This window comes from Thamnophis sirtalis, unplaced genomic scaffold (genome assembly GCF_051295495.1).
Source record: "Thamnophis sirtalis isolate CommonGarterSnake01/CBP01778 unplaced genomic scaffold, rThaSir2_p1.2 scaffold_1, whole genome shotgun sequence".
In the NCBI taxonomy this organism is placed as follows: domain Eukaryota; kingdom Metazoa; phylum Chordata; class Lepidosauria; order Squamata; family Natricidae; genus Thamnophis; species Thamnophis sirtalis.
In genome coordinates this window covers 53,460,504-53,475,206 of record NW_028261381.1, presented here as the reverse complement: position 1 = coordinate 53,475,206, position 14,703 = coordinate 53,460,504, and the positions used below count along the sequence as shown (strand labels likewise).

Genomic DNA, 14,703 nt, shown 5'->3' with positions numbered 1-14,703 from the left:
CTTAATACATGAAAGCCTCCCAGGACAGCACCATTTTTCTGACAAACAAGTAGGATAAAATACTCTTTCAAGTGCAATGTTCTTTTAATAGTAATTTTATTAAGGATCATAAATATAAACAGTAAATACAAACTCAATAAATAAAAGAATAAAAAGAAAAACTAGAAAATGCAGGAAAGAAAGAGGAAAAAAGAAAAATAAGGGGAAAGTAGAAATTAAAAAAAAAGAATATAATAAAGAAAAATTATAAAGCTATGACTTCACAACTTCATTAAAACAAGTATGAATAATTTTAAAAATTTATCATTTTCTCTTAAAATATATCAAATGATCTCTTTTTCTTATATCTCATCTCTTGTCTGTAAACAAATACATAAAGCTCATCATTTCAGTTCTGATATCAGCAAAAGTCCACTAAGGCCTACCAGAGATATCTACTTTAACCTTGATCAGGTTGATGTTCCCTCCTTTTACTTCTAAAAAAATTGATATTCAGTTAAAATAAGGAACCTAGAACCTGATTTTTTTCAATTTTTTTTTCTCTCTCCCCTAAAATTCTTCAAAACTTTAACGACTTTTTTGTAAATCCATTATAGGAAAGTTATCCAGGTCCATACATCACCCAGTTTCTTTTATATTACCAATGTAACATCTTTTATCATGTCATTCTTAATGCCTGTGATTTTTAAATCCACGTATAAATCAGTCTCAATCTTGTCAGGTAGAACTTGTTCCTCTTCCATAATATATTTTAAACACAATCTGTCTTTAGAGACAGACACTATTAAAATTAACTTTTGGATCCATTACTCAAAAATATACTTCAATATGTCCAAAGTTAATTTTGTTATTCATTCTGTAATTGTAAATTGAATATGAGTGTATGTCTCCTTTAATTGAAATCTTAAGTTCCCTCTCGTGGTGTAATGGCAAACCTATGGTACACGTGCCACAGGTGGCACGCAGAGCCATTTGTTAGGGCACGCAAGGCATTGCCCTGTCAGCTCCAGCGCACATGCATGTGTTAGCCAACTGACTTCAGCCTTCTTTTAAGGCTGTTTTTTGCCCTCTGGAGGCTTCCCTGAAGCCACCGGAAGGCGAAAAATGGTTCAGTGCGCAAACTGGAAGTTTGGGAGTGGACCAATGCGCAAATGGGTCCAGTGGACTTCTGGTTTGCACATTGGGCCATTTTTCATCCTCTGGAGCCTTCAGGAGGCTTCCCTGAAGGCTCTGGAGGGCAAAAACGGGGTTCAAATGGGGTAAAACTCACTTAACAAATTTCTCAGCAACATAAATTTTGGGCTCAATTGTGGTTGTAAATTGAGGTCTTCCTGTATATCATTTTAAAAGTGCATTTAATAGATTGGAATAGATCTGTAAGATTACCATGTACAATAGGACTTTCCCAAAAAGAATGGAAAGGCTTGTCTTTTGATGACAGTCTCTATACCCATGATGGCGAACCTATGACACATGTGCCACAGGTGGCACACGGAGGCCTCACTGCCGGCATGCGAACTGTCACCCCAGCTGAGCTCCACTGCACACGTGCCTTCCACTGGCCAGCTGATTTTCGGGTCTTTGCAGCATGTGTTGTTTAATCAAAATGCATTTAAACACTATACATATAAGGGATCAAGAATATAACTATATACTTCCAATAGGAACAGGAAGTGCCTCACAGAAACAGATAGAGATAAATCTTGAGTGGCAGGAAATGCATCACTGAACAATGGAGATGAATGCTAGAGAGGAATAAAGCTGCATGCAAGGCAGACATAATACCTGTAACAGTGTGCGCATGCACGGGAAGGTGGGGGGTAGTGCAGGGGTGTGGTTCCAGGAGGCTTCAGGGAGGCCTGCTAAGCCCAAAATGAGGCATGGGGGATGTCGCGCATGGGGTGAAGGGGCGCATGGGGGTGTCACACGTACATTATTATGTTATGGGTGTGGGCACGCGAGTACAAAAAGGTTAGCCATCACTGCTCTATACCAAGGTAACATGAGCAATACTTTATATTCAAATGGAGAAACCCTAAGAGCGAAACAAGTATCTTTAAAGTTGGAAACTTTACCCCAAAGAAGCGTATATAAAAAGGAAACATCTGCCTAAAATATGAAGTGATTTAAAAAACAAAATTCCATTACATAATATAAGTCAAAACATTTTTATGAAGCCTCGCTCTCAGTTCATGAATGGAAGCAAGGCATTATCTGAGATGCAGAGAATATTAAAGCGCCAGATTTAATGCATATGCATCCCAATAGCAGTGTATCTGAAATCTGATTTGATTATTTTTAAAATGTGTATTAGGAAATTAAACAAGTAGTTGTAAATATTGATGATAGACCAGTATCATATTTCTCTGACATTGATTAAAAATTATCCAGTTTCAGACATGGAAGAAATAGGAAATGGAGCTAACAATGTGAGATTGCATAATAATTTCATTAGTTACAGATCTTCACCTCAATCTTTTACATTAGTTGATTTATTAATTTTAGTGTAATAATAAAAAGCTTTAATTTTGTTTTGTATTATTAGGTAGGCAAAATAAAAGCATTTAATAAAATGCAGATGCCAAAGTCAAAAGACATCTTAATTTTGTTAGATAAGAATATAATAGTAAGTTTGTCAACCTGTTGTTCTTGTTTACTTTTTCTTTAAGGTACCAGTATTTTTTGCAAATTAAACAAGATATTCTTACTGGAAGGTAAGATTTGTTTATTTTACAAACTTGAGTGTCTTGTGATTCAGGGCAGGGATGGGCAGCATTCATTAAACAGCATGACATAATGCTATAATCAAGTGATTGCATGCATTCTGTGAAAATTATAAAATGTGTACTAGAATATTGTAAATACAAATGTAATGATGGGGCATCACATTTTATAATGAACTCAGAATTATATTAAATTGAGTTTAAATGCTAAAATTTTCTTACCTGTCTGCTAATATTCCTGTACTTCCAATTCCCAAAAGGATGTACAATTTTTATTCCTTCCAGGTACACAATATGTTCTATAAAAAGTGACCATGTTTATTTTGAATGACATGCTTGGATTCTGAGATATTGCTCATTTACATTTGCCTCTCCCTGTGTTCCCAACTACAAAATACAAACTCAGATTTCACATGTTAGTAGACTTGGAGATCTTGACAGTTTTTATCAGGCTAGGATATAAAAAACCATGGTTCTTAATTTATAAATTTTCTTGGTGTCAGGCTATCGGGTTTTGATATTAATAAGCAAATTTCCTTTGTTTATGGTTGTAATAAGAGAAACATAACCAATGTTAGGCTGTATTCAGCTTGAACATAAGAAATCAATATTATCCAGAATCCAGGCTTAGCATTTTGATATGTCTATACAGATAGTCCTCTGTTAATGACTGCCTTGTTTAGTGACCATTTAAATTGATAATGTGCCAAAAAACTTTATAACTGGTCCTCAACTTTATGTCACAGTGTCCCCATATGATTACCATTCAGGCACTTTGCAACCAATGCACATTTACAACCATCACAATTTCCCACTGTTACTTGATTGCTATTTGTGAGATTTACAACTGGCTTCCGACAAACAAAGTCAATGAAGAAACCAGTAAAATCACATGATGACTCACTTAATGACCACAGGTGATTCACCTAACAACCACGGTGGGACCGATTTTATAAATTCTATGTGTTCATGTGATGTTTCACTGAATGGTTGCACGGCTTAATGATAGTGCTGACAGTCCCAACTGTGGTTATTAAGTGGGGAATACCTGCACATATCAGTTTATTCATATACAGAATGAATAAATAAATAAATGTATACTTTTAATCATTTAAATATCGATTGATAGACATATTTTTTATTTTTAAAAATAGGAAAGTATATCATGATTCAGCTCATGAAAGACATGCATTCCGTACAAAGGTTTTGTAAGGAAATATCCACATCAGGGACGTGAACTCACTAGAGGCAAGGGAGGCGGGACCTCACCAGTCTCCTCAGGAAAAGGAAGGAATTTTAAAGATTTTTTCTAAAATAATTAAGGCCAAGCTAGTTGCTACCAGACTTCAATTCACAGTGATTTGGAGTGTACATAGTGTTTAAGTATAGGAGGAGGCCAGAGAACTCGGGGCCTCCTTTGCATAAGGATTTTTTTGCCTTTTAAGGGTTAACCAAGTGTTAAAAAGCAAAAAATTAGTATGCAAATGAGGCCCATAGTTCTCGGGCCTCCTTCTGCAGAGGGCACGTGGTGGCTCTAGGAGCCACTATCCTAGCCTGCCTGGCCCTGGAGCCTAGCTAGACCGAATCTGGAATTTTGGCATAGCTGGAAGGTATGTTGGTCAGAGGGAGGGGGCAGGGGGAAGGAATTCAATTTATTTGTAATTTAAGTAATTGTCATTTGTTTTTATTGTCTGTGTGTGTGTGTGTGTGTGTGTGTGTTTCTTTCTTAACTTCACTCAAACAAACTCTCAATTTGAGAGAGAGTTTGCTTGAGAAGAGAGGGAAGGAGCAGACGCAGGGAGGGGAGCCTTGTTTGTTTGAGAAGAGAGGGGCAGCCCTCTCCCCCCCCATCCTGCTCCCCTCTTCCTTTCCTCCTCCTCCTCTCCCCTTTCTTTGCCGGCTGCCACCTTGCCCCCCTCCACCTCCTCCGTCTCCCCCGCTGTGTCCGCCAGGCGTCTCGTGTTTATGGCGGGCATAAACGCGAGACGCCTGGCAGACACAGACTTGGGGATGGAGGAGGTGGGGGGCGAGGAGGAACTGCGGAGGCGAAAGGCGAAGAGAGGTGGGGGGGGGTGTTTGCAGCCCTGGTTCCGTCTCCCAGCAGCCCCAGGAGGAAACGGCAAAGAGGGGTGGGGGGGTGTTCCAAGAGGCCCCCTCCCCTTTTGGCACTCCGCAAGTCCTGCCGGAGCTCTGGGAGAAAGAGGCGAGAGCGGAATGCTGTCCTCTATTGCCGGAAAGTCCGGGGAGGGAAGCGGGGCTCGTGGAGACTCGCTCGCAGCTGGCTTCTCTGGAGCGGGGGGGGGGATAGAAGCGGAGCCCGCAGCGGCAAGAGGATCCGCTTCGCTTCTATCGCACCCCCCCCCCCCCGCTCCAGAGAAGCCGGCTGCGAGCAAGTCTCCACGAGCCCCGCTTCCCTCCCCGGACTTTCCGGCAATAGAGGACAGTATTCCGCTCCCGCCGCTTTCTGCCAGAGCTCCGGAGTGCCAAAAGGGGAGGGGGCCTCTTGGAACACCCCCCCCACCCTTCTTCGCCGTTTCCTCCTGGGGATGCTGGGAGACAGAACTAGGGCTGCAAACACCCCCCCACCCCTCTTCGCCTTTCGCCTCCGCAGTTCTCGCTCCAGCCTGCTGCGGGGCGGGGGGGGGGGAAGCCGCTTTCTTTCTTTTTGCCTCACCAGCCAGAAGCTTCACCGCACGTCACTGATCCACATAGTTCAATAGATTTGCCTAATTTAAATAAATTGATAAAATAGTTTGGATTTAAATATTATAGTTCATAGTGGAGATTTTTAGGTTTTGTTTTTTACCTTTTACAGATTGCCCTGTCCTTATAATACTGCTGTACTCTTGGCTTCCTATGCTGCTCAGTGTAAGTACATACGTAAGTGTTTAAAATTGAAAACATACTGGTCAATGCCTATCTTGTCTGACATATCATGTTTCACTGTGCCCCTTTACTACAAATTCATGATACGTACAGATCTATATAACAGAAATGTGATAACTTTTGTCCAATGTTGCTCCCTAGCAGGTGACATTTTAGATATTTTAAATATACTACATTTTATTAAATGTATTTCTTTAATTGACTTCTATTGCAATCCTGCAATTTTTACAAAAACATTCTGTTTAGTTTATTCCTGAAAAGGTAAGAATATGGTTGCTGTCATAATATTATTTATTATACCATTATTACAAGCCATTATTAGTAACATTACACCTTGAATGAATTCTGGTTAATTTCTTTGGTGACCCATTTGTTTATTTTCTTGGCTATCCACAGTATTTTCAAGAGTCTTCTTCAATATCAAAGTTCTAAAGCGTCATCCCTTTTCTATCCTGCTTCTTCAAAGTAAATTTTCAATTACATAGAGTGCCACAAAGAAATTTATTTATATTTACATTTAATCTTAGTCCTTTTTTTACTGTGAGTATCAATAGCATAACACAGGTTATTTATGTTTCATCCAGGAGATGGTCTGGAATTCTCAATTTTCTAAATATTTTCTACAGCATGACATGACAAACACAATTAAAGGATTTTTTTTAATCAATTAAGTACACACTGACTTATTTTGGTATTCTTTGGCTTTATCAAATGTCCTGCGTGCATCAGAAATAATTTCTCATGTTCCTCAGCCTTTTCTAAATCCATCTTGAACATCTGGCCTATTCCTTTTCCTGGAATATACCAGGACTCTAATCTGCATTGGATGATCCTAAACATTATTTTACTAGCATGTGAAATTAAGGATAGTGTATTGTAGTCTGCAGATTCTGCTAAATCCTTTTGTTTACTATTAGTATGTAGATCAATACCTTCCAGTTTGTTAAATACTGGGGTTTTTTCTTCCAGATTTGCTACTATAGGTTAGTTAAAACCATTATTTAGTATTCTTCTGTTGTTTCATGTATTTCTGTAGATATCCCATCAATGTAACCTGACTGGTTCTGGCCAGAATGCTGATCTAACTTCATCTTCTAGTACTAGATGTTCTTGTAAGTAGGAGTATCTTCTATGGCATCTGCGATGATGAAATCTCTATTGTACATAGTTTCAGTTCATTCTTTCCATCTTTTTTCGTCTTCTTTGGAATAGTTACTATCTGTTACTCTTTGTGAAATTCACAAAAGCTTATAACTTGAAATAAAAAAATTAGTTAGAAAAAGTCCTACCAGCCTCCTCCTGATTCTTTGCCATCATTGGCTAAACATAGTTCTTCTCGTAAAGAACTGTCTATTGGTGTCCTTTAGTGTACCATTTTGAAGTTGGAACTCATTTCTCATTTTGGGGATTTTTTGGAAGACTTACCCGATTTTTGCATGTCCGTTTCCATTTTCATTTACAGTTTTGCCTCTTCTAACAGCTATTTAAAATTCTTCATTGTTTGTTCCTGTGATTTGGGGGGGGGGTTGCTTTATCTCTTTTCTTTTTTGCGATTTTCACTCTTTGGTCTGATATACAATTTGCTTTCTTCTGTTTTTGATCTTTGGCAATCTGTTTACAGATTCATTCTTAACAAATTCTTTAAGTTTATTCTTTAGTGTCTTTGAACCCTTATCAATGAGGTCCAAAGCTTCAGAGTGATTCCTAATGCTCTCCTTAAAAATGGTGTGTATGCTCAAGGTCATATTATGGAAACTGTTTGGCTTTTTTCTTCCACTTTACCTTAATTGGGTAATTGCATATGAGCAATATCTAATCTGTTCTACAGTTGGTCCTGCCCATGTCTTTGTTGTTAATAATTGAGCTCTTCCACCTCCTTCTGCCAATAATATAGTCAATCTGATTTCTATGTACTTCATCTGGGAAATAACATGTACGAAAAGTGTTGCTTTAAAGTTTGTGAACACTTTTGAATTTTTAATATTTCTGCATAAAAGTGACCTAAAACACAATCTGTTTGCACAAGTCTTAAAATTAGATAAAAAGAATCCAATATAATAAATGAACCATAAATATTATACTTGCTCATTTATTCATTTAGGAAAATGATCCAAAGCTACTATTTGTGTATGGCAAAAGTAGGTGAACCTTTAGAATTATCAATTAATTTGAAAGGGAAATTAGAATCAGATATATTAATCATTGGAATGATTATCAGATATAAATGTGGAAGTTCCTGCATTCTTTAAAGAACACAACTCTGGGTATTCATTATTAAAGTCTAATCTTCACAAGCATGTGAAAGTGTATCATGGCTCAAATAAAGAAGACTTCTGAGGACTTCTGAAAAATAGTTATTGATATCCAGCTGGCTGGAAAACGTTACAAAACTACTTCCAAAGAGTTGAACTCCACCAATCCACTATCAGGAATATTGTGCAGAAATATTAGCAATTCAATACTTTTGTTACCTTCCCCAGGACTGGTCAACTAATCAGGATCACACCAAGAGCGAGGCATGTAATACTCTGGGAGGTCTCAAAAACCCCTAGAGCTAATGATACTGCATTGCATTGGCAAATGGTAGTGTTCACGAGACCACCATCAAAAGAACATAGAATAGTAATGATGTGCATGACAGCATTGCAAGGAGAAAGCTACTACTCTCAGAAAAATAACTTTGCTGCCTGTCTACGATTTGTGAAAGACCATAAGGCTATTGGAAAAATGTTTGATGGAAGGATGAGATCAAAATAGGATGTTTTTGCTTGAATAAAAAGTGTTGTTTGGCAAAAGGCAAATACTAGATTTCAGTATAAGAACTTTATCTCTTCTATGAAATTTGGCTTGGACTTGCTTGCTTTCTCTGGACCAGGATGACTTGCCATCATTGATGGACCTATAATCTAGATATCCATGAACTGAAGCTCAAGATAAAGTGGGTCAGGCAACAATATACAATGACCTAAAATACAAAGTAGTACAGCCAAGAACAATTAATGCTAAAGTTAAAATTAATGTTTTCAAATGGCCAAGGCAAGGCCCTGATCTTAATCCTATAGAAATGTTGTGGAAGGAGGGTAGTTCCTGTGTGGAAGCTTTCCAACATCCCTGAGTTGAAGCTGTTCTAGAAGGAAAAATGGGCTAAAATTCCTCCAAGCCAATGTGTAGGACTGATCAACTGTCCTTATATACATTTAGTGGCAGTTATTGCTGCTCAAGAAGGACACTTCGCTTACTGAAAGCAGAGGTTCATATACTTTTACCACACACAATATGTAGTTCAAATCCATTGACAGTCACTGATATATGTCACAAGTTTCTTATTTCTGTCATAGGGCTATCGGATACTGTGTTCTGTTTAATATTGTTTTTAAAGTTAAAAGGTGAACAATGCATACTTCCAACTTCAGATAGTGGCACATAATTTTAACAATTATTTTGAGATTTGTGGTATGAGTCTAATCTTATCTAACTGTGTCTATGCTCACTTATTTAGACTTATATAAAAAAATTCAACATAGAAGAAAACACAGTTTAAAAATCTGGAATATTAGAATATTATTGGACCAATATATTTCTTGCAAGAGCATGGTTTTCTGAAAAGAAGTTTGCACTAGTTAAGTGATGGTGAACCTGACTTGTATGTCAAAGGTGATACAACATGACATTTTAGGTGACATGTCAGTTTTCAACGCCTGACAACAATTAATCTCTAAAGCATGCCCCGTGCTTGTGTGAGTTTTGATGGCAGCAGAGAATGGCATGTGTTCTCGCATAGCCTCTGGAATTTGCACAAGAACAGGGTGCGCTTTCACAGTTTTTGGAGTCTACAGAGGCTGTGGAAGAGCTTTCTCTGAAGCTGCTTCAAGAGGAAAGGCCTGTGTAACTCAGAACAGCCCTATGTAGGCTACAGGAGTCTGCAAACAGAAAGAGAACATTGCTTGAAGGTAAGTGGCATCTGGTAGATCCTGGGTAGCATCTGAGGGAATGATATGAAGCAGCCTTTTTGAGTGGTAGCAGTGACTTTAGGGTTGATTTCAAAGTCTGGGCCTTTATTTAAGGCCCAGCTCATCTCTAACACATTGAGGATACTGTTCAGGGTGGCTTAGATGGAAGCTGGAAAATAGAGAATTTTTTCTCATTTATTCGGGGTGGGGTTGTTAACATGTCAACATAGTCAAGTTGAGCATTTTTTTAAAAAAATATTGACATGCCAAGCCCAAAAGGTTTACCATCATTGCACTAGTACAATAGAAACATACTTTTTTTTATAACAGTCTAAAAGAAGTTATTTGAAAACAAGTCTAGGAACATTGTATGCAGCTCAGCATTTCTTTGAAGTCTTATTTGCAGTAACTGCCACTCCCAGGGAGGCACGTAGCTTTATAAATTGAACTGTAGCTTATCTCTTTGAAATTGGGTGTTGTTCAAAGGAAAGGTTCCACGGGCACCTACCAATGCAATTTTGTCTATATTATTATGGTAGAGAATGTGCATAAATATACATTTTTCCAAAAATACTTAATACTGTTCAATGTTGCTTATAAAAATAAAGATAGTTCTTGATTTATGATCATAGTTGAGCCCAAAAATCTGTTGCTAAGCAAGGCAGTTGTTAAGTGGGTTTTGCTCCATTTTACGACCTTCCTTGCCACAGTTGTTAAATGAATCAGAGCAGTTGTTTAAGTTAGTAACATGGTTGTTAAGTGAATCTGGCCTCCCCATTGACTTTACTTGTCAGAAGGTTGCAAACGGGAATCACACTGCGACATCATTTGTCATAATAAGTTTCCAAGGCTCTGAATTTTGATCACATGACCATGGGGATGCTGCTAGTATAAAAACTGGTGATAGGTCACTTTTTTCAGGGCTGTTGTAACTTCAAACGGTCACTAAACAAACTGTTGTAAGTCAGGAACTAACTGTACTGTCATCAGATATTGAATATTAGATTGGTACTACTATATTTGATTTGATTTGATTTTACTTTATTTGTAAAATAAAGTAAAGGGGACTCAGGGCGGCTCACAATTCAAGGGAGGGGAAAAACAGGCAAGTTACAAACATGAAAACCATACACCGTTAAAAAACACAACAGTCATGCCATTCGAGTGGGGTTGCAAGTCTTTAGCCCCAGGCCTGTCGGAACAGCCAGCTTTTAAGGGCTATGCGGAAGGCCTGGAGAGTGGTGAGGGTACGAATCTCCACGGGGAGTTCGTTCCAGAGGGTCAGAGCAGCCACCGAGAAGGCCCTCCTCTGGGTAGTAGCCAGTCGACATTGGCCGGCTGATGGAATTCGGAGGAGGCCTAGTCTATGGGATCTTATTGGTCTAGTGGAGGTAATTGGCAGTAGGCGGTCTCTCAAGTACCCAGATCCAATACCATGAAGGGCTTTGTAGGTGACAACCAGCACCTTGAAGCGCACCCGGAGATCAACAGGCAGCCAGTGCAGCTCGCGGAGGATAGGTGTTACGTGGGTGAATCGAGGCCCACCCACGATCACTCGCGCGGCTGCATTCTGGACAAGCTGAAGTCGCCGAATGCCCTTCAAGGGCAGCCCCATGTAGAGCACGTTGCAGTACTCCAGCCTAGAGGTCACAAGGGCACGAGTGACTGTTGTGAGAGCCTCCCGGTTCAGGTAGGGACGCAACTGGTGCACCAGGCGAACCTGGGCAAATGCCCCCCTGGTCACAGCTGACAAATGATGTTCAAAAGTCAGCTGTGGGTCCAGGAGGACTCCCAAGTTGCGAACCCTGTCTGAGGGGCGTACTATTTGACCCCCCAGCCTGAGAGATGGAACACTTGGCCAATTAGTGGGAGGGAAGCACAGCAGCCACTCAGTCTTATCTGGATTGAGTACAAGCTTGTTAACCCCCATCCAGTCTCTAACAGCCTCAAGGCCCTGGCTCATCACGTCCATCGCTTCATTGAGTTGGCACGGGGCGGACAGATACAGCTGTGTATCGTCCGCATACTGGTGGTATTTTATCCCGTGCCGTCGAATGATCTCACCCAGCGGTTTCATATAGATATTAAAAAGAAGGGGGGACAGGACCGAACCCTGCGGCACCCCATACATTAGGGGCCTAGGGGTCGATCTCTGCCCTCCGACTAACACCGACTGTGACCTGTCCGAGAGGTAAGAGGAGAACCACCCTAAGACAGTGCCTCCCACCCCCACCTCCCACAGTCGTCGCAGAAGGATACCATGGTCGATGGTATCGAAAGCCGCAGAGAGGTCAAGGAGTACTAGGATGGAGGCATGACCTCCATCCCTGGCTCTCCAGAGATCATCGGTCAATGCGACCAAAGCGGTTTCCGTGCTGTAGCCAGGCCTGAAGCCTGACTGGAATGGATCTAGATAACTGATCTATATCAAGTAATTCAAATCAAATTATATATGTGATTCAATGAAAAATATTTTGAGGGCTATTCATATGGAATTCATAGGACTTGCTTTCAAGCAAACTTGCACCAAATGGTTGAAGTCTTTCTGGCACTAATATTCAAGAAATGATTCATGTATGTTCATCTTTACATTCAAAGATGCCAAGATCTGAAAAGATAAACTGTTTTTATTTCCATATCTTCTGTTTGTTCTACAAGTTGTTGAAACAGGGTTGCTGTTATATAAATAGCTTATTTTAACTTTCAGCTGAACTGGGAGACTACAACCTTACGGATAACTTCCCGGGCTACCTCTCAGATTACTCTTTCATCCCTGGCCAGCCTCAAGACTTCGAAAAAGAAATATCCAAACTACATCAGCAACATATGTAAGCATGACAAAAATATAAAGTTATAATAATAAAAAAATGATATGACTGATTCTCTACCTGCAGAACTATTAGGTGTGTGCAGATCAAAAGTAGCCGTCTGAATTATGACCTAGCTTTTTCCATAGTGTGCTATTCACTTCTTATGAAGAAATAAAGCATTTAAAGTAAACCTATAATTGCAGATCCATAAAAAAGAGATCTTTTGAAAGAGCATGCCCTTGTCTTTTTTGATAACTATATTTATGTTGAGTTCCTGCTAACAGGGTCTATTAAATAAGGTATGCAAAAATACGCTTTTGCAATCAACCAATTCTGTGCAACACTGAAAGTGCATTCTTCCATATTTCAGGCAGAAAGTTTTGTTTGTAGCCAAGGGCTTAGATTTTACAAGCATTTTAAAAGAATTTAATGTTTGCTTATTTTTGCCTCCATATAGAGGTTTGTCTCCAGCTGAAGCAGAATTCAGTTATCTCAGTACTGCCCGAACCTTAGAACTCTACGGAGTTGAACTGCACTATGCAAGGGTAGGTTTGAATTAATTGCTAATGTTTTAGTGGGTATCGTCTATAAACTTGTTTTGTATGAATTATCAATTTTAAATATATTTATGTATTCAGAGTAAATGAGCATGAATTAAAGTGTATAAAGTTATGTATTCAAAATTTAATTCAATTATGTTTTGTTTTACATAACCCATGCATTTGAAGCTTTTAATAAAAATTCTTAATCACAAACCTGGCTTGTAATATAGTTAATATTTTTAAAGGCTGCAATTTGGTCCATCTTTACATATGAATAAATATTAACTGCTTCTAAATTGCATTCAAAGATGTTGTTTGCACATGGTGTGCTTAAAAAATTGTATTGATGGAAAATAACTTGATTCTCTTAATTTTCATGAGGCACCTTATAACAATTTAAATTCATAACTTATTAAAAAGAAGGAAAATTTGCAGTAGCAAGTAAGTAGTAGCTGGAAGTAGCCATTGGGTGCTGAGTTTTGAGTTGTTTCCTTTCTTCCTCTTCTTTGCATGATGTGAATATGGAAAAACCATATTAATTTTCTTAATAGTAGTGCTCAGCTGAGCATACAATCCATTGCTAACACATACTTTTTAGCCCAATAAAAGAGAAGAAATTAGGCATATATTGAGCGTTTGTTGTGTTTGAATTGATGTATATGTCCACTTCAAAATCTCAACTGCAGCAGTTAACAATCACCAAGATATTATTTTTTCTCCTCCCCTTTCCCATTGCCTCCCCCCATTCCATTTAAGTAAGTAAGACAAAATAAATACTTTGTCATGTAATATAAGAAGCGAGTATCAGCTTCTGAAGTCTTAACACAAAGAATAAATGACTGCCTTTAAGATTAAGGTATCATAAACTTTGTCCTCTTTCATAGAGGCAATTCTTACCTACAGTAATAAAGAGCTTAAAGAATCAGGAAATACATGTGATCTTATAGTTCAGAGTTCTTGATAGAATCAAGCTTGTTTGTTCAATGTTTCACATGATTTTTAATCAGAAATGGACAATTGCACTGTAATTAACTTACTTATAAGAATTCAATATATTTGCTGGTTAATCAATTAAATATTGAATTTTTCTTAAGCCCAGGGAGAACAAGTTTTGGAAGAAGTCTAGCAACCACTCCCTATTATAGAAAGCACAATGTTTTGATGGTATCTGTTTCAGGGCATTTAAAGATGGCCATGCTTAATCAGAACGTTCAGTTATATTACCGCTAGTTTTTGACCACAATTGGGAACAGAATCTTAGTCACTGAGTGAAGTGGTTGTTAAGCAAGACATCACCTGACCTCCTTGCTCAATTACCACAACCCCAATATTCCCAATTGCTGTCATTGAACAAACTTATGGTCATTAAAGGAACAGAGTTCCAAGTCCCAGGGCCAGGGTATTTCGAATGGGGAGACTCTGCGATGCTGGTGCAGGCTATGTGTGAGTTGTGAGGGTCCTACACAGTGGTGGGATACGACCAGTACACCCCGGTACGGGCGTACCAATGCCTGCTAGGAGCACCAGGTACCATTCTGGTACGGTGCTCCAGAGGGCCCACCTGCCCCCCACCCTCCTTATTTGAGCTGATCGGAGCTTCTGCGCACACGCATAGCACATACAGCACCTGCGCGATGCTCCGCCAAGCAGCTGGAGCATCGTGGGTGTTCTGTGCATGTGCATGTGGTGGATGCCCGGCCCTGTTGCACCGTACTGGTTGCACTGGGATCTGGAACCCACCACTGGTCCTGCAGTAGAGTGCAAAGCCACAGCCGCCCCTAGGGGCCTCAGC

The 14,703-nt window shown here is 39.3% G+C and overlaps 1 protein-coding gene across 4 annotated transcripts in view; it reads left to right on the top strand.

Moving 5' to 3' along the window:
* PTPN4 (protein tyrosine phosphatase non-receptor type 4) overlaps nt 1–14,703 on the top strand; it is a 117,148-nt gene that overhangs the window by 62,715 nt on the left and 39,730 nt on the right. For 2 of the 4 annotated variants that reach the window (XM_087712155.1, XM_087712147.1), the window contains exons 6-9: nt 2,670–2,714; nt 5,539–5,603; nt 12,267–12,387; nt 12,827–12,914. In XM_087712155.1, coding sequence (XP_087568281.1) covers nt 2,670–2,714; nt 5,539–5,603; nt 12,267–12,387; nt 12,827–12,914 — 319 coding nt within the window. Of the gene's footprint in view, nt 1–2,669; nt 2,715–5,538; nt 5,604–6,645; nt 6,722–12,266; nt 12,388–12,826; nt 12,915–14,703 lie in introns of all 4 variants that reach the window. The other 2 variants (XM_014068203.2, XM_087712150.1) reach the window with 2 other exon arrangements.